The sequence below is a fragment of the Amblyomma americanum genome, chromosome 9 (genome assembly GCF_052857255.1).
Source record: "Amblyomma americanum isolate KBUSLIRL-KWMA chromosome 9, ASM5285725v1, whole genome shotgun sequence".
Taxonomy (NCBI): Eukaryota; Metazoa; Arthropoda; class Arachnida; order Ixodida; family Ixodidae; genus Amblyomma; species Amblyomma americanum.
Window position 1 is genome coordinate 42,844,209 of NC_135505.1, and position 19,226 is coordinate 42,863,434.

General features: G+C 44.8%; 1 protein-coding gene across 1 annotated transcript in view; it reads right to left on the reverse strand.

Moving 5' to 3' along the window:
- LOC144103952 (uncharacterized) overlaps nt 1–19,226 on the reverse strand; it is an 86,399-nt gene that overhangs the window by 58,948 nt on the left and 8,225 nt on the right. Inside the window, exons 3-6 of the mRNA XM_077636677.1 lie at nt 13,634–13,945; nt 8,292–8,615; nt 6,518–6,829; nt 1,727–2,047 (exon numbers count right to left, since the gene is read on the reverse strand). Of these exons, the coding sequence (XP_077492803.1) occupies nt 1,727–2,047; nt 6,518–6,829; nt 8,292–8,615; nt 13,634–13,945 (1,269 nt within the window). The remainder of the gene's footprint in view (nt 1–1,726; nt 2,048–6,517; nt 6,830–8,291; nt 8,616–13,633; nt 13,946–19,226) is intronic.

Below are 19,226 nucleotides of genomic sequence, written 5' to 3' on the forward strand. Positions count from 1 at the left end.
CATTTGGCTTCTGGACGCGCACTTCAAGCAGGCGCAGCGGATTCTCTCGTCGATCAGCAGTGGCAAAAGTATCCACCAGCTGGCGGCGGAAGTCATTCCATGTGGACAAGCTGGCCTCGTGGTTTTCATACCAAGTTCTAGCAGTATCCTGAAGTGCAAAATAAACATTGCAAAGCTTCTGGTCCACGCTCCACTTGTTGAACTTGACCACTCGTTCAAACTGGTCGAGCCAGTCTTCCACATCTCCAAACGCGTTCCGCGGAAGCACTCCGGTACCTTGGTGTTGTGAAGAGTCACCGACGTAGGGGTGAGAGGTGCCATGGCTTGGAAGACCCGGCGAACTTTGACGTTTGAAGAGTCGCCCGGTAGATGGTTGTGCTCCGGGGAAAGGCCTAGACGTCGGCGGCTAGCGCGATGGACAGGCGTGTTGATGTCCGCGACTCGCTGTGGACTGCCGGAAGGAGTCCTGTGCATACCCAGCACGCTCCGCCAGTGTCAGGACTCGGTACAACCCCGAGGAGAGCTGAAGGTAAAACGGTTTACTGGTTAACCAGAAAATGTCCCCGCGCACTTCAGCTTCTTCTTCTTCTTGCCTCGCGCTCGTAGACGAAGTCTTCATCTTCGGCGTCTTCTTGCATGCGGCAATATATATATATATATAATATATATATATATATATATATATATATATATATATATATATATATATATATATATGTCGTAGGAGGATATGTTTGCAAGGGCATTTCTTTCGATTTTTGAAAGTTAATTAGCACCAGGAACCTCGCACACTTCTTTTCCGAGAAATTTTTACACTGTTTTGCTATCAAAAGCAACATGAGGATTGCGAGCGCGGCATAGTTTTGTCTAGAAATTTTGATAAGCCATAATGTTTTGTAGAAGTATCAAAGGACCCCTAAAAAAAGTCTTGGCGAGTAGGCATGCAATGACCACTTTCTGGTAAGGTGACAGCAAGCTACTGCCTGATCCTACTGATTTACAATATTAGCTACTTGAACATAATCCGATGTAAAGATAACTGTTTCATTCAGTCGCCACACAAATTCAAGCTTTTGTTAGGTATTTTCTAGGTTTGTTCAGAATCTTGTAGATTGGAAAAATTAACTGTGAAAACTTTCAGCGAAGTGGGGTTAACCGAATGGGTTTTATTGCTTAGCCGGTGTTTATCTATACTGGTTCGAAGTGCCAAGTCGAAAGAGAATTTATTAACAACGTAAACGTGGCGACCACCGCTCTTCTAATACGAACCGATTAAGAAAGCACCGAATGGAGATGTATTCTCTTGAACTTGATCCGAAGATTTTACTTTTTCTTTAATACTCTATGCGAATATGGGAATATAAATCATTAGCACTACAAACCTTGACGGATAACGAACGATTAGAAGCGATTAAGATGTACCTTCGATTTTAAAGGAATGGTATTTGAAATTAAGAAGCCTTTCATGCTCGCATTCAGTGATCGCAGTTTCATCTTCTTTAGTTCGGTAATGACCATACTGCCTTCATTCTCTCGTCGTATCTCTCGACGCAGGAGACTTGCTTTGCAATCCCTCAGCATTCGTCTGTTTAGGGCGGTCTGTTAGTCAGGTTAACTTTGTGTACGAATTATTACAATACCAGCCAATTCTTATGAACATGAGATGAATTCTAAACATATATGTTTCTCATTGCGACAGCATTCTAAATATGGGAAAAAAACCTACCTGCGCCAGGTATGAATATGCCGCCGATACTTAGTCCCAAAGATGTGCGTTCAGGCGGACCGTGGATGTGAGTGCGCACTGTGAAGGTGTAGTTGCTGCACGCTTGGAGGTGGGTGCAGGTGACTTGTGTCTGGTCAGGGCGGAGTATGCTTCCGTTGGAGCAGGAGCCCGGAGGGTGTTGCCCTGCTCTGCCTCTCTGGTCATGTAGCTCGGTCACCTTGAGCAAGTAATGGTCAAGGCGAGCTTCTGGTCGCTTCCAGCTCACAGTGAAGGAATTGAGCGTCACATCTACCAGGCTGAGATCAGCCACTTCAGGTAGCACTGGAACGAGAGAAATTTTTCCTTTCGTGCTCTACCTTACTTATCATCCTTATATGCAATCCTGTAAGTGTCCAGTGGGTGGTTGCACCATAAATCAACAATTACATCAGTCAATCAGGTTTTAGTTCACATGGAGGATGTGAGGAGCGGGGACAAAAGCTTATATAGGCTTGAGGGGGTCCCCGCCCCCTAGAGCTGCTTCATTGTGCACAAAAACCCAAAATCACACAACACTGCAGCACATGGTATGCTGGACATATTTAAATAAAGAGCACAATGCATCGAAATGTAAATGATCAGGGCATCAATAAAGATATAACGCTCAAACATTCATGTCGAGAGAGAAGACACAATGGCAGGTTGAATTTGTACACTAAAGAAAGAATCGATATTTTATTACTCTTCTCTAATTTCCGCTTTCACAATTATTTAAAATGAACGGCAGATTATAGGACAGTTTTTGTGTGCCGTAGTTTGCGTACGCTGTACAGACCAATTGTTTCCAATGGGCGTATTGTAGGCGCGTTCTCTACATATTATCTTAGAAAAATCATCGAAAAATGCAGTTCCTTGATTAATGTTTGATGTGTACTTTTTACGCAACAGGATAGAGTAGAATTGCAGAATAGGTACAATGTGTAGTGCCTCAAAGACAGCTTTGCTTTGTGCATCATATGGAATGTTGTTAATTGCAGTAACTGCTTTCTTCTCTAATACATAGAGTTTTGTAGTATTGGAGACTGCTTGTACCCCCGACTAAGAAACAATAATTTGTAACACTGGAGAACAATGAGTCGTATAAATGTTTTTTTTGTGCTGCATTGTGGAAAGCAGTACTGAATCTTTGAAAGAATGGCTCTTGAATTTTGAGCAGCTGAATTATCAACATGAAATTGTCATGATGAAGTCGCGTGATACATGACACCAAGGCTTTTAAGGAAAGGGACATGTGTATTTTTTACGAACCGAGTGATAATGTTTACTGAGAAACAGACATATAGAATCTAAAAAGTAGAGCTTTTGTTTTGCTTATATTGATATTCAGCGAGTTAGAAAGGGTCCAGGGGTGAAAGAACGTAGGCACCTCGTAGCACCTATTTCCAGTCTCGATACACTTGATTCTCTGAAAAATGGGATGATGTCGTCAGAGTAGACAACAAAGTGGTGTTAGGGTCACTGTTTACAATATCATTAAAGTAGATATTTAAAAGTAGCGGTCCGAGTATGCTATCCTCGAGTTCACCGGCAGAAATACGCTCGGAGTCAGATACAGTGTTATCAATTACAACCGGCTGAAACCGGGCATCTAAATAGGATTGAATTATACCATAAAAAACCACGAAAAGCCCACGTATCTAGTTTTATCAATAAAGTTTCGTGATTAACGCAATCGGACGCTTAGAAAAATCTACGCAAAATGCCTAGACTTGGTTCTTTGTGTTCAAAAGAATCTAGAATCAGCTCCTTCTGTTTTAGAAGAGCGGTCGCAATGAATTGTAATTTGCTAAATCCGTGCTGACTGGGTGTGATCGCAAAAACCTAGTATCCTCGCATGTAATAGCTTTTCTAAACGCTAGAAAATACAGAGAGTATATATATTGGATGATAATTGGATAAACTATTAGCATCCCCTCCTTTAAGAATTGCAATGACTCTCGCAGTTTGCACGCTACTGAGAAAAGTTCCCTGGGTGAAACAGCAGTTAAAGTTGATGATGATCGTTAATATTTATGACGCAACGGCATCAGTAGCCAATGAGCGCTATGGCACAATGTATTTTTCATTTACTCAAGATGCGGTAGAAGAGCCATTTCCCAAGCATTTCACTCTGATTAAGCCGAGCACGACACTCCAATTGCAGTAACTGCTTTTTTCTGTAGTACATAGAGTTTTGTAGTATTGGAGACTGCTTGTATCCCAGAGTAAGAAACAATAATTTGTAACACTGGTGAACAATGAGTTGTATAAATGTTTTTTTTCCTGCATTGTGGAATGTAGTACAGAAGCTTTGAAAGGATGGCTCTTGACCTGCGACTTACTGTTTTTGAGGCTAATAAAGCAACGCTTGATCTCGTTTTGGTCTGCTAGAGACAGGAAAGCAGCAAACGAGTTTGACCAAAATATCGCATGCAAGTAGGGTGATGAACGGTATGCGCAACAGACACAAAGAAACCGTTAAAATAATCATCCAGTATTTTGCTGAAAACTTCTTATCATCAATGATGATTTCCACTTCAATAATAATTCCATGTCCTGCGAATTAATTTTTGAGGCTAATAATGCAACGCTTGATCTCGTTTTGGTCTGCTAGAGACAGGAAAGCAGCAAACGAGTTTGACATGACCAAAATATCGCATGCAAGTAGGGTGATGTACGGTATGCGCAACAGACACAAAGAAACCATTAAAATAATTATCCAGTATTTTGCTGAAAACTTCTCATCATCAATGATGATTTCCACTTCAGTTATGCGTTTGGATAGAATAATAATGGTATGAAGTTGTTTTCATAATTTAGCATTTCGTGTCAGAACATCCTTGTTGATTAAACTATGGATGTATTCTCTCTCAGCCTGACGAAGAAATCATGTCACCTTTTTTCTGGACGCCTTTAATATAAGGAAGTCGTCTATGTTTCTACTAAGGTATTAAGGAAACAATTTAAAGGTAGTTTTTATGTTTTATCATGTTCAAACATTCTTTGTTTATCCATGGCTTACGAGCGTTCTTAGGTTTTCTGGTGCTTCGGTATGGGAAGCCTTCAATGTACACCGGTTTTATGATGTTTATAAATACATCCTTTGCTTTCACAGAATCTGTAACCTCATAAACAGGGCTCCAGTGTATTTCTTCGTCTAGACCGAACGTGTGTCTAAGTATCGTTATGCACTAACTGTCGCTGTTCCAGAGTGGAGTTTTATTTTACTTTGTTACACGATTATCTATGAAGTAAAAATCTCTAGTAATCACTAATCTTCCTAGAGATAACGCCGGACACTATTGACTTCTCATGCAAATTTGTTATGAAAGCGTCTATTGAACCTCGGGTCGATGTGGACAGAGCGTTGGGTCAATAATGGCAATAATTATACCGTAACAGTCTAGCAGGTTATTCCTTTGATGCTGCTGAGTTGAGGGTATAGAAAAGTCTGTGTTGATGTCGCCGCCAATGACTAGGTGAAGCCTGTTTTCTGTTATCCATGTTGAAAAGTGTCAAGGAACTAAAAAAAAGTTAGAGAGGCTGCCACATGGAGGTCTATACAAAAGAGAAAAAATGTTCTGCCCAGCCTTTAGAGAAAGTATTTCAAATCCTTCACAGATTTAGTAAAGCCAGGAAGGACTGAACAGCGAAAGGATTTCTTTGCACCTATCATTACTCCAAGAATTATTTATTTAGGCGGCTTTTCGGAAGGACTTATAGTGCGCCTTGGTAAGAGCTTCATGATCAGTTCAGTACGAGGTCTCGGTGAAAAAAGATGATGCCGAACTCGAACTCAAACAAGCCAAGAAATGCGATTCATTCATCCTGTTTAGTGCGTAGAGACTGTGCGTTAAGAAGAATGACGTTACTTTTTTGTTTTTTTGCAAAAAAAATTTGTTAATATCTTCAAGCAGGAAGAACTGGAATGGAATGAAGTGATGTCTGAAGTGCAGTATTTAAGGGGACAGCGTTAGCTTTGAGAAAAAAAAACGACACAATCATGTGGCATAGGAGAAAAACAGGCGTTTAGCTGGAGCTCTTTGTTTTTAAGCAGCGCAGTTTTAAGCCGCATCATTTTTATTACGGATAGTTTCTGGCTCATGAATTGTTGCCGTTGGGCGACGGGTGATGGAATCCCTATGGCACATGCCATTTTCTTATAATGAGCAAATATTGTGTTTTTGTCTCTTTAAAAGATGAAGATTTCAAACGATGTTGCCGGAAATGTTTATTGTTTGAGATATTTATGTTCTTTGTTTAGGGCATCCTCCACTTTGTTTTATTTCAACGGTAATCCCAAATCGTCCAGGGCGATCTAGAACTAAATGGCCACGCGTGCTTTGTCTATGTATTGGACATTGCTGTCCGTTTTTCAACCATTCTGCCTCTAAATTCACTGCTGTCTATATTCAGTTGCCCGAGATAGACGACCATACTCAGCTTCGAGGAGCTCAATGCACAATCGCTGCGTTTCAGGCTAGTCGACTCCTCTTCGAAAAAAAAGATGGGGTAGAGATTTCAGTTCAGTATCACGCTAGCCTGCGATTCCTTTGCACACGACATCCTGAGTTCGAGTCGTGAAACCCTCGTTAGAATATTGAGGCATGCTGCTAAATATTATTTTGTAACAATGTGTGTCGCCAGCGTTTGCGAATGTTTGGAATGGTGAGGTTGTGATCATTAATTTAAGGCATCCTTGAAACAGTTCTCTGCAATTTGTCAGCTGTGAGAAGTCAGAGAATTCATATTCCGTTACTGAAAGAAGCTTACCTAACAAAGGTGTTTTGATTTCCGCCACGGCAGAACGGCTGAAGATGAGGTCAGCACCACACCAGGCGCTTGCCGTGACTTTGACGCAATACGGTTTGTCCATGGTACTATGAAATTCTAGCGAAGTCACTGGCGTACGCTGTCTGATGCACCCGGTCAGGCTCGTTTTTACATCGCATGCCGTGAATGTGTCGCAGATTTCAACCGTATACTCTGCCAGGGTTCCAGACACATTCGCAGGAGCCTCCCACCGAAGTCGGGTCAATGAGGTTGAAATAACGTCCATGGTAATGCTCTGTGGTGAACCGAGACCTGCAGTATTAGGGAAATAATAAAATGTTCTGCAGTTGTAAACATGCCGAAAAATGCACAAGTGACAAAAAATGCTTTCTTACAGTGAAACAAAAAAAAATTGCTTGCTTTTCGTCTTTGTAAACGGGCAACGTTTTCTCGCACTGAAAACATAAAGAAACAAATTCCGACCAACCCAAAGGTCTGGCAAGCTTAGACTTTTGGGGTGTTTTTTGCTATAAAATAAAAGAACTTTCTAGAAATTCAAGAGCGAATTCTAGCGCTTAATTTCCATAGAGTGCCTTAGCCATGTCGCATTCACATCCGCTGTTTTCTAACTGCGAATAAATGCGTAGATTGGATTCAGTGCCCGATTGCGTGGACAGAAGTACTCCTAAGGCAGGGGCCGTATTCTGTTACAATCCACTTCCGTTCGACTCCATTTCGTTCTCTACCATTGCACGATGCTTCAATATTCTTAGGGCGTTAGTGCAGACGTAACCCTGACAGTGACAGAAAGATGGCCGTGGTGCCGCCACTTTGCGTAACGTCTAGAGCTCATTTCCTACTGGCCGACTTCAGCCAACGCCTACAGACGACCGAGCCCGCCCGATGATACATTTGACAAGGCTGACAAGCTTTATCACTGCAAATTTAGTCTTGGCAAATAAACTGAGCCTACTTCACGTGACAAATTGGTCGCAGCGTGGTGGGTTTGACTCAGCAAAATTAGGTCCCTCGCCATCACCAGGCTCGCTCTGTCTGTGATTAGCCGTTTGTTTTCTTATCTGCTCTTGCTTTCGTCATGTTCACGTCATGTCCGAATGAGAAAGTCATCGTTAGAGAACAAGGCTGAGTTCCTATTCCCACATGGGTTTGTGCTTGCTCAAAAAAGGAGACGAAATTTCAGCTCTTTCCTCTTACAGAACACTATCACTTATATCAAGAATGACCTACGTTTTGGCTTGTCAACAAACCGATTACCTTTGTGTCAGTATCAATGGCTTTTCAGTTCATTACCGGTCTCCTTTCTCTCGCGACAATGACGCACTTGGTGGAGTAAGATGCTACATTAATTTTCTCTGCATCCAAGGATCACTAGCTCCTACAAATATGTGGAGTGCGAAGGAACTGCTGTTCTGCTGGCGATGGAAAAAGTCCTCTTGAATGTGACATGTGCTAACAGATCTCCACTCAGTCAAAATGCGTGTGGACTATTGGTTCCTTAGATTTTGTATTTCGAGGTACACTAACCTTTAATATCTACTATATATTATTAACGCCATGCTTCTTTTGGAAAAGGTGTAGCCAAATACTGACTACTATTCAGTTTGCTTTGCCTTCATAGTTACTGTATAAGACAGAGGTTTCTATATCTTATTCAGATACAGATGTACTACATTTATTATGCTGCGCTTAGAAACAAGAAAAACGATGTATCATAATTGTCAATACTCGGTTAGAGAAATAAAAGTATTGTTACCTTGACTTGGGATAAAGACGTCACTGAGGGTAACTCCAGTAGATGTAAGCTCAGGTGGTCCTTGCCTGTAAGTGCGCACTGTGAAGCTTGCTGTTGTGCAGGCTTTGAATTGGCCGCATGTAACCCTAGTCTGGTCAGGTTGAAGGATGGTGCCCTTACTGCAAGAACCGGCGCGATGCCCTACAACATCTTGGTTGGCGTAGCCATTTTCGCCTGTCGCCTCGATTTTGTAGTAGTCGAAGCGGGTTTCAGGTCGCTTCCAGGATACGGTGAAGGATCGGTCACCTGCTGACACGAGCCTCAGGGTGGCCACGTCACGTAAAGCTGCGATTAAATTTGGTTTCACTTTTGAGGGGCGAAAAAATGCCTGACAAAATGCACACATTTATGATATTGATGAGCAAAAAGAACTGCACGCGTTGTGACTAGCAGCAGCATGAACGTTCAGAAAAGTGACAAAACATACCAGTAATCTGAAATTTTAAGTCACTCAGCTACTTCACTGAGAGAGCTTCCTTGAAAATATCCTCTTAGAAAGCACAGTGAATGCAATGCTCCGTAGAGAAACCGAAATTACATCCCTCGGAAGGAATAACATTTGGGAACACAAGTTCTTTCTTTGAAGTGTCTATGCGATTAAAAATGGTATTTAAAAGGCTGGATGTGACGCACTAGACATGACAATAACGAAGAAAACACAAGGAGCTCATGTTTTGGTTCTGACGTCTCTCTGCTTGGACGACTGCAGCGCATTATTAAACGAAGCATGAGATGTATCGTGGTTCAGTTAAAAATAAAGAAAGGAGAGGAAATTATTTCTTCTGGAATCTAAGCATATCCACAGTAACTTACCACTTTGGCAAAGCTAAGATCTCGAAGAAAAGAGTCAGACAACGTAAACCTGATGCCCGCTGCCTCAGTGACGATGCAGCGCGTTTGAAAAACATTCAGAAGGTGGTGGCCGCAAAACAAAACTCCCGAAAGCGATCGTTCAAAAAAAGCTGTAGGTAGACATAGACAGAGTTCTAGTAAGAAGAAAATCAACAATGAAAGCAGCAAGCCACAGCTCCACTGCATTTGTCCGGAATTTAGAACTTATAAAGTGAAGCTCTCTGGAACACAATCGAAGCAATTGCATCCAAACAATGTATCGGATAAGTACTCATCTTCAGAAGGAAACCTTCAACACTGTTATTCTAAACAGGGCAGGGGGAAGCAAAAAAGAAAGCTAAAATGGTACGTCTCTGTGCGCTAATCTTGCCTTATGGGACTCTATTTGCGCTTCCCCATCAACCTCTCACCAGCAGCCATTAATTTAACTTCCACCTGCAAAGCATGTCTTCTTGCTCAAAATGCGGTGGGCCTGTTTTGAGGCCTGGGGAGGGTCGTTGCTTCTCCGGAGATGGCTGCCTGAGTCAGCTACGCCACCCTATTTAACGATCACAACGCCGACAACGCCGACACCAGTTTTTTGGATTAACTGGAAAGGTCGTTCGAGCGAAGAAAGCTGCCCGAGTCCCCTCTATTGTTTTCTTTTGGCAAACGACAGAGCATATCCTCTGCAAAAAAATATTTCAAGTAACAAAATTTGCCTAAATTAAACAGTGTTTTAAACTTTAACACCCTCATTAGTCACCCGTGTTGCCTCGGCTGGCGCGGTGCTGTCGGCGAGCCTCCCTTCTTTGCAGCTTCCTGCTTTGGACTGAATTTCTATAGTCTCAGAGCAACTGAAAATAACACCTGTGCGGCTTACCGCCTCTTTCTTATCTGGCCACATCTATCCTCTACCTTTTTCACTGCGTTAGGCGAAGGAGCCATAGTATGTGTACATATTTTCGTGTTTACGAAACCACCGAATAACACCCATACCCACGCGGTATGGTTGGGGAATCGAGCCTGGGATGGTACTTCCGAAGGGTACATGGGCGGGTGTGGACTAGTGCTCTGGACTGACGGTGACCTTGGGCGGGGGAAGATCCCAATTTAAGGTTACGCGGTGGTTATGTGGCGGGCGAAGGTGCGACAGGAGCGTGGCGGCGTTATTCATTAAAGCTTCACATTGACAACGCTGACATTTGCGCGAAGTACCTCTGTTACATGCTTCGCGGTAGAATGAAAGATAGTACATTGATGGCAGCGTAGGAAAGAATTAAATGGAAACGTTTGGGAGGGCCATTCGCTTTACAATACGCATAAGAGATACACTTTCTCTTAAAAAAATCAAAATATGCCGAATTCTATTTCAAATCTTCGCTTATAATGAAAAAATGTCGGCAAATTTTATTTACTCAGCAGCTAAGGGCCTACAGAAAATCCGAGTAGGACTATTTGGCGGCCTAGTTGGTGCTTGAAGTCAAGAAAGGAAAACAGCGCCAACGGCAGCTTCGTGACACGGCTGCACAGGCTCTGAATCATGGTCTAAAGAAGGCAAGTTAGGTCGGAGCAGCTCGATGATGTCCGGTGAAAGGAACAAGTGGTTGATCGAGAAGATAGAAACACGGGCTCACGAAGTAAAGTGAAGGAAACAGCGCCAACGAGAGGTACGCGACACGACTGCACAGGCGCTCAACGGTGGACTAAAGAGTGCAGGATAGGTCGGAAGAGTAAGATGTAGCCCAGTGGAAGGCACGAGTGGTTGATCGAGAAGATATAAACACGGGCTCGACAAGTGTGCACAAAAAGAAATGAAGGAAGCAGCACCAACGACAGGTACGCGACGTGAGTGCAGAGGCGCTGAATTGTGGACTAAACGGGGACAAAATAGGTCGGGAGAGTAAGGTAATGTCCGGTGGAAGGCACGAGTTGTTGATCGAGACTACAAGACGGGCTCGACAAGTGTTGATGCAGAGAAATGAAGGAAACAGCACAAACGATAGGTACGCGACACGAATGCAGATGCGCTGAGTGGTGGACTAAATGGTGGCAGGATAGGTCGGGAGAGTAAGATGATGTGTGTTGGAAGGCACGAGTTGTTGATCGGGAACATATTAACACGGGCTCGACAAGTGTGCATGCAGAGAAATTAAGGAAAGAGCACAAACGATAGGTACGTGACACGACTGCAGAGGCGCTGAGTGGTGGACTAAATGGGGGCAGGATAGGTCGGGAGAGTAAGATGATGTCCGTTGGAAGGCACGAGTGGTTGATCGGGAACATATTAACACGGGCTCGACAAGTGTGCATGCAGAGAAATTAAGGAAAGAGCACAAACGATAGGTACGTGACACGACTGCAGAGGCGCTGAGTGGTGGACTAAATGGGGGCAGGATAGGTCGGGAGAGTAAGATGATGTCCGTTGGAAGGCACGAGTGGTTGATCGGGAACATATTAACATGGGCTCGACAAGTGTGCACGCAGGGAAATGATGGAAACAGCACCAACGACCGGTACGCGACACGACTGCATAGGCTCAGCAAGGCGGAAATTTGGGCGAGTTGGTAAGTGTTCATTTTCGCTCTCAGCGCAACACGAACGGGACACAGGACGAAGGACTAGCACTAGTTTGTGCTAGTCCGTCTTGTGTCCCGTTCGTGTTGCGTTGAGAGCGAAAATGAACTGCATAGGCGTTGAATTGTGGACTAAATAGGGGCAGGATAGGTCGGGAGAGTAAGATGATGTCCGTTGGAAGGCACAAGTGGTTTATCATGACGATATAAACGTGAGCTCGACAAGTGCGCATGATATCAAATGTCTGGAACAGCGCCAATGACAGGGACGCGACACGACTGCACACGCAATGAACTGTGTCTAAAGATGGTAGAATAGGTTAGAACAAAAGACGGTTCAGATGGAAGGTACGAGTGGTTGATCGAGAACACTCAAAAACCTAAAAAATCATTGACAACAAAAAAATTGTGCCATTTGACCACAAAGCGTTTACATACTATAGCAGCGAAACCAGAATAAATGGTACTTAATTCTATGAAGTACCATTCGTAGTAAAAAACAAAACTGCGTAGTGGAGGGCTCCGGAATAATTTCGACCACCTGGGGATCTTTAACGTGCACTGTGCGATGTAAGTGCACGTTAAAGATCCCTAGGTGGTCGAAATTATTCCGGAGCCCTCCACTACGGCACCTAATTCTTCCTTTCTTCTTTCACTCCCTCTCTTATCCCTTCCCTTACGACGCGGTTCAGGTGTCCAGCGATATATGAAACAGATACTGCGCCATTTCCTTTCCCCAAAAAACCAATTATTATTATTACTCTGACAAATACATCGAAAAAATTTCGCGAATCTTCAATGCATAAAGACACAAAAAGCCTATCCGTTACTACACGTAACCTGAATCACGGAAGTAAATATGTTGACGTCGATGTATGTAATCTCGCTCAGTTTGACCGTACCACTGGCAAGTTGCACAATTTGATAGCAGATAAATGTTGCGTAGGAAGTTTTACTGAAAAAAAAAACGTAATAACGTAATGCCGCAGCTGCTGCCTCATAGGTAGTTTTTATCATAGACCCGGGTACGGCCCGATGAAACCTAAGCGGTATTCGTTGAAGTTCAGCAGTTTCGTACTGCTTTCCAGTCTTTACTCTCAATGTACGAGGTGCAAGAGTGAAATGTAACCACCATTGCAAAACAAAACAGCGTTCTAGCCGGGTGAAACGAACCGAGGGAATTTCGGACTCATGTGGCCTAATCTTCAGTATTTTTTCGCGTCCAATATTAGTTGTTAGTAAAAATTAGAAGGTGTAAGTTTTAAAGATTGCCTTCCGGGAATAGAGTGTCACTTCCGAGCTTTTAATTTCTTGAGAAGCAGTTGGCTAAAAACTTTACACAGAGGTACGATTTACACAGATTTATTTACCGGAAAAAAGAAAGGTACAATTGCTCGGCCAGACACCTCACCCATCCAGCAAGACAAGCCTCATAGAGTACAGAGCTCCAGAAAAAAGCAAATTTTGTCCTTTGAACGCGACATGGCCCGCTGAGGCAGCAGCGCTGTCAGGTGAATTGTTTTGTGGTTTTAAAACATTATTTCAAGCCCTTTAAAAAGGTGCTTATGCAAAACTTCGCTCAGTGCAAATATTTCGGCCGAATGTTATTCAAAAGGTACGTAGGACCTCCGCCATGAGACATTTTTCCCGGCAATATTGCTTTAGAATTACTTGATCTCTTGTGACTAATATGTTCATATTCTAGGATTAAAAAATACTGCTCAAATGTCTTTGCGGCCCTCAAGAGCAGTCAGTTGGTCTCTTCATCCTAGGAGGGTTTAAATATTTGAATAAATTCGTTACACAATGCTGGTGTACATGCTTTAAACTTCTTACTGTCCAAGCTTCTAGCCAGCGAAGAATGACGGTCTTTAGCCAAAGGCTCTCCAGGCTTACCAAACAAAGGGGTCCTGATCTCCACCGCCGTCGGCCTGCTCCAAAGGATGTCCCTGCCACACTGGGCACTAGCCGTGGCCAAAACACAGTACTTGGTGTCAGAGACGCTTTTGAACTCCAGCCACCTCTCTGATGACTCATACTCGGTGCAGCCACTGACATTTCCCTCTGGGATGCATACCGTGAACTCGTTGCAAACCTTCAAGGTATATGATATAATGCTTCCAGAAACTTTTCCAGGTGGCTTCCACTCAAGACGGGCCAATGAGAGCGATGACCTGGCGATGTGAATGCTCTCTGGAGGATCCGGGCCTAGAGCATCAAAGCAGAAAGAACAGTTGAGGTGCTCACAAAATAAACTTGAAAATTACAATTAGAAGTTGTACTTTGGGCTGAATTTTATTGATATTCAATGAATTCATTTCCTTTTTTTTACCTATATAAAATTATCAGTATTACAGGAGGAGGTCTCCAAAACGAGCACTGTCCGGGTAGCCTCCTATGAGAAAAATAATAAACGTACTGGTAAACCTGCAAGTCATGTATATAGGCGAGGAGCATACAGAAATGCGCAACCGGGAACTAATATTTGCATTAGAGTGAGATAAAGCATATGACACTCTGTCCTATTCTAAACTTGATGCCAGTCATAAAAAGGAATCAAAGCATGTAACAATGCCAGAAAGCTTTCGGGCACTGACAAATTGTTAAAACTGTGAAGACGGGCATTAGGCCTGAGCAGACTGCCATATATCAGAGCGAGGCCTGCTGACCCTGAAACACCAGAGACTGTGTTCCGTGCTGACCTAAGCCCCCATTACATTTGGTGGAGGCTCAGTTTCTCGTCCTTGTATCCCCTGGAACTCCGCAGCTACACGACACCGACGCCAGGTGTGCCCGAACATGCCGGCCACTAAGACCTGCAGGCGGGCTCAGCCCTCCTCTTCCAGCTGCCTCCGGCGGCGGGTCCCCTCCCTCTTCTGCGGGACTGATGATCATGACGCTGAAGACTGACTCACATCACACGAGCGGGTGGGCACATATAACAAGTGGGACGATGCCACTAAGTTGATCAAAGTTATGCTTCATTTGACCGGCGTTGTCAACGTGTGGCCTCGAAACAACGAAGCCCACTACTCTGCGTGGACCGCTTTCGAGGCGAACTTCACGGAAGTGTTCGGACGCCATCCTGTGCGCATACTACGCGCCGAACACAGCTTGCGCTAGCGTTCCCGGTAGTTGGGTGAGACGTTCACAAGCTACATTGAAGATCAGCGGTCGCGGTAACGCGTTACTATTTTCGGTAACTTAGTAACGTACTCGTTACCATTTCGGAAGTGTAACGGGTAACGTACTTAAGTTAACATTTTTCGGTAACGTGAAGTGTAACATTACTAGTTGCTTTTTGTTGCGATAGTCCACCAATCTGGCCATTTTTTTAGAAAAAAAAACGCAGAGCACCTAAAGAAATGTTGCAAATAAACAACATGTACATGTGCTCTCGACCACCCTTGTTGCGCTCGCATGCGTGCAAGAAAACATCTTCCCTTGACGAAGCACCCAACTAAAAAAAGACAGAATAGCTATAAAGCGCGAAACACGTGCACGAACACAAATTCACCCACTTGCCTTTACCTATACGCCCTTCCCAAACCAACCACTCACACAACTCTCGAAAGAGTGATAATGTGCCGATAATTCTGAAACACCACATTTTCCAGAATTACTGTAAATTTCTTGAGAGCTCTCCGAAGTTTTCTTTGTAATGTTAGAATTGATTTGTAATGTTAGAATTTTGCTTAATTTCACGTTGAGAAAATGGCTTCACTATGTGCCACGGAGTTAGAACACATCACGAGTAAGTCTACAGGCAAATTTAGACGATTATCACATTGCTATGCTCAAGAACATTTGTGCAAAGTATTCTTTTTAAATCAAAATTTCGTGTAAAGTTGTTGTTTGGGCTATGATATTTATGTGAACTATGAACTTTATGAAATTGCTATCGTGATTTCTTAAGGCGAAAATGCCTAGTTAAAATTTATGACCATGAAGTAATGGCAAAGTAACGGTAACTAGTAACTTTTCTTGTAAGTAACGTAGGGCGGCAACGAGTTTCATTTTTTAGCATAATGAGTAACGTAATTAGTTGCTTTTTTCCGGTAACGCCTACAACATTGTTGAGGATCTGGTCAACCTGTCATCACGTGTCAACGCCCAGATGTGCGAGACTGACAATATCAAACGTATTCTGAAAATAATACAAGATGATGCCTTTCATATGTTGCTGTCTCGAGTTCTCCGCACAGTTGCCTGAGATGTCAGTCCCTGCCAGAGCTACGACGAGCTGCGCAAGCAGACGCTCCTCTCTTGCCAGCACGCCCCGCTTGTGGAGTGGCTTGCTGGCCTGTCGGCTAACCCGACCGCCCTACACAATACGCACACATTAAAGACTGTGTGCGCTTCTGCCATCCCACTCCGGGTCATCTACATACCTGGCGGCCTTCTCAAGGACATCAACGAACAAGTGGCTGAGGCCCTTCTGTCGGTCCCTCCGTCCGCGCCAGCACCTCCGCCCGCACCTGTCGCTGCACCCCTGACCTAGGCTCTTCCTGTACACTACTGATCAACCTACGTTGCTCGTCCATCGCCTGTGCCTCAAGTTCCTCACGCTCTGACACCTTTTTTTCTGACCGCTTCGACAGTTCCACAATCCTTGGCGTACTGATGAAGATCGGTCAAATTGTTACTCGTGTGGATTGCCTGGTCATGTGGCCCGGCTTTGCCGTCATCGTGTGGCAGTAGCTCAAGTTGCCGGTTACTGGCTTCCTCCAAGTGAATACTCAACGCTAGTCGAGCCTCCACAGAATCGCCCTCTTTCACATGATCGCACTGTCTTCTCCACCTGGCTCTCATCATCTGCGCGTCACCGCTCATTTTCTCATATGCGTCGGCGCCCGGATCTTTCAAAAGGGAAACTAGATGCCACGGTTCCTGAGGCAAGAACTGGGCCTCCAGCGAAATTTCAAAAGCCTCATTTACCTCCCGCAAATCTGATCGAAGTTTCTGTGAAGGCGGTTTCTGTTCTGGCGCTTGTCAATAGCGTTGCTGCTGTTTCTGCCATTGCCGCAACTTTTTGTCGATCCTTGCCGATAGTGACGATCCGACTTTCTGGATTCTCGCTGCGTTCCGCAACCATACAGGCTATAGCGCATTCAGCGACGTACACACGTCGTTATACAGCAGACAATCTACGTAATTGAGGTCATCATATGGCAAGGTGTTCTCACGATATCATCTTGGGTTGGAGGTCGTTTAGCGCAATAACGCTGTAATCGATAGCGTTAGTGCTGAAATCGAGTTCCTTGCGCTCAGCGGTTCCTCGTCGACCGATACCCGTTTTGCTGCCTCTTCCAAAGCAGGCGCTGACCTGCCTGCGTGCTCTTCAGTTCTTTAGTCCATCGCTAATGACCGTGTTTATGACGGCAACGTGCTTTCTGCACCATCTCCCTTCTTTATGGGCCGCAAGTGCGTGCCCATACCTTACGCCATACTCTCCATATCAGCTGGCCTTACCGCATTGTATGTGACCAATCCGTTTACATAACCTTACTGTGTGCGTCCCGGCAAGTGCGTCGGTAACGTCCAGCTGATTGATTTCATTCGCTGTCTTGATGAGAATAACGATTTCCCATCCGTCGACGAAGACGCCCTCAAACAGCCGATTCCTGCACTCGACACTTCGCCTCCAAACGTTTTCCTTTCCGCCATCGACGCCTCCCTTCCACACTTGAACATATTCCACTTCTCGCGCTTCTTCATCAGATTCGGTCCTCCTTGGATTCATAAGAAACCGCTTTGACGTGCACGTCGACTGTCGTCCAGCATATCGACACCGGTTACCATTCCACTCTGCTTCAGCGCACATATCGTGTCTTCGCTCCTGAGCGCCAAGGTAATCAGGAAACAGTCCATAGGCCTCACCCGTGGTACTCGTGTAGAAGAGAGATGGCTCAAATATTTTCTGCGTTGATTACCACCGCCTGAATAAGATCACGAGAAAGAATGTTTACCCTCTTTACCGTATTTCTGTTGCTGTTGACTGCGTACAAGGAGCGAAATTGTCCCTAGATTTGCTCTAATGGTACTGACAGGGCTCTCATGGGAGCCGAAGATCGCCCTAAAACCGAATGTGTTCCCTCTGAAGGGCTATGAATTTAAGGTCATGCCGTTTGGCCTCTGTAATGTTCCGGCATGATGGACACCATTCTGCGCAGCCAGAAGTGAAAATTATGCGTCTGTTATCTGGACGACGTCATGATCTTTTCGCCTGATTTTGAGATTGATCTGTTCGGGCTGAAGCCCGTGGTAACCTGTCTCATTGACGCAGGCCTTCAGCTCAACTTAAAAAAGCGTCAATTTGCTGCTCGTGAACGGACAGCTTTAGCCCCGTCATGTCAAAGTAGGGTGGTCGTCCCGGCCCCGCCAAAATTTGTGCTCTGACTGCGTTTCCTAACCCTACCTCCTAAAGGACAGCTTCCTAGGCCTGTGCTCCTACTTTAGACGTTTTATTTGCAACTTTGCCCGCCATTGTTGCCCCTTTAACTCTGCTCTTGGCAGCAACGTCGACTTTTCGGGTTGGTCGCCTGCCTGCGATGACACCTACAACACGTAGCGCTGTCTCCTGCGGGACCACCCAGTTTGCGCCACTTCGACCACCAAGCCCCAGTCGAAGTACACACGATGGAGGACAGTGGCATTGGCCTCGGAGCTGTGCTCACTTTACGTAAAGCCTACATTCAAGGAATATATAGTTACTTACGCCAGCCACGCCCTCTCGAAAGCCGAATCCAATTACTCCGTGATGGAAAAAGAGTGCTTAGCTATTGTCTGGGCCCTTCACAAGTTTTAACTTTTCTCTATGGCCCTCCTTTTGCCGTGGTCACCGACCACCATGCCTTATGTTGTCTTCCTTTGTTAACAAGGTCCCTCCGGCCGCCTGGATCGATGGGCTCTCCGTCAACAAGAATATAACATACGCGTCGTCTACCTGTTCAGCCCGAAGAATAAGGGCACTGGCGCCCCATTGCGCTCCCCGCAACCGGCTAAGACTGTCAGCCTTCCCGCGCTCGAGTCCGCTGCGTCTTCGCTCTCTACCGGCGACATGCGTTCCGAGCAGCGTAAAGATCATTAAATTATCTCCCTTCTTAACTTTCTCTCCGATCCATCTACTGGTTCCACTGTCCAGCGCCCTTCGTCGCCGAGCTTCACATTTTTAATTTCGTGATAATCTGCTTTGCCGGCGTAACTGCAACTCTGATGGACGGAAATGGCTTCTCGTCATTCCCCGACATCTGCAGTCTCAGGTCAAACACCTGTCTTTACGCTCACCCACTATGTGGCCACGCGGGGGTAGTCAAGACGTATACTCGCATCCGTCTCCGTTGCTACTGGCGCGGCATTTGTAACTTCGTCCTGTACGTCCACTGCTGCCCTGCATGCGAACACCGTATGCAACTGCCTCATATGCGGCTGGCGAGTTTCAGTCACTGCCTTGTCCGCCTCGTCTCTTCGACCGTGTTGGCATCGATTT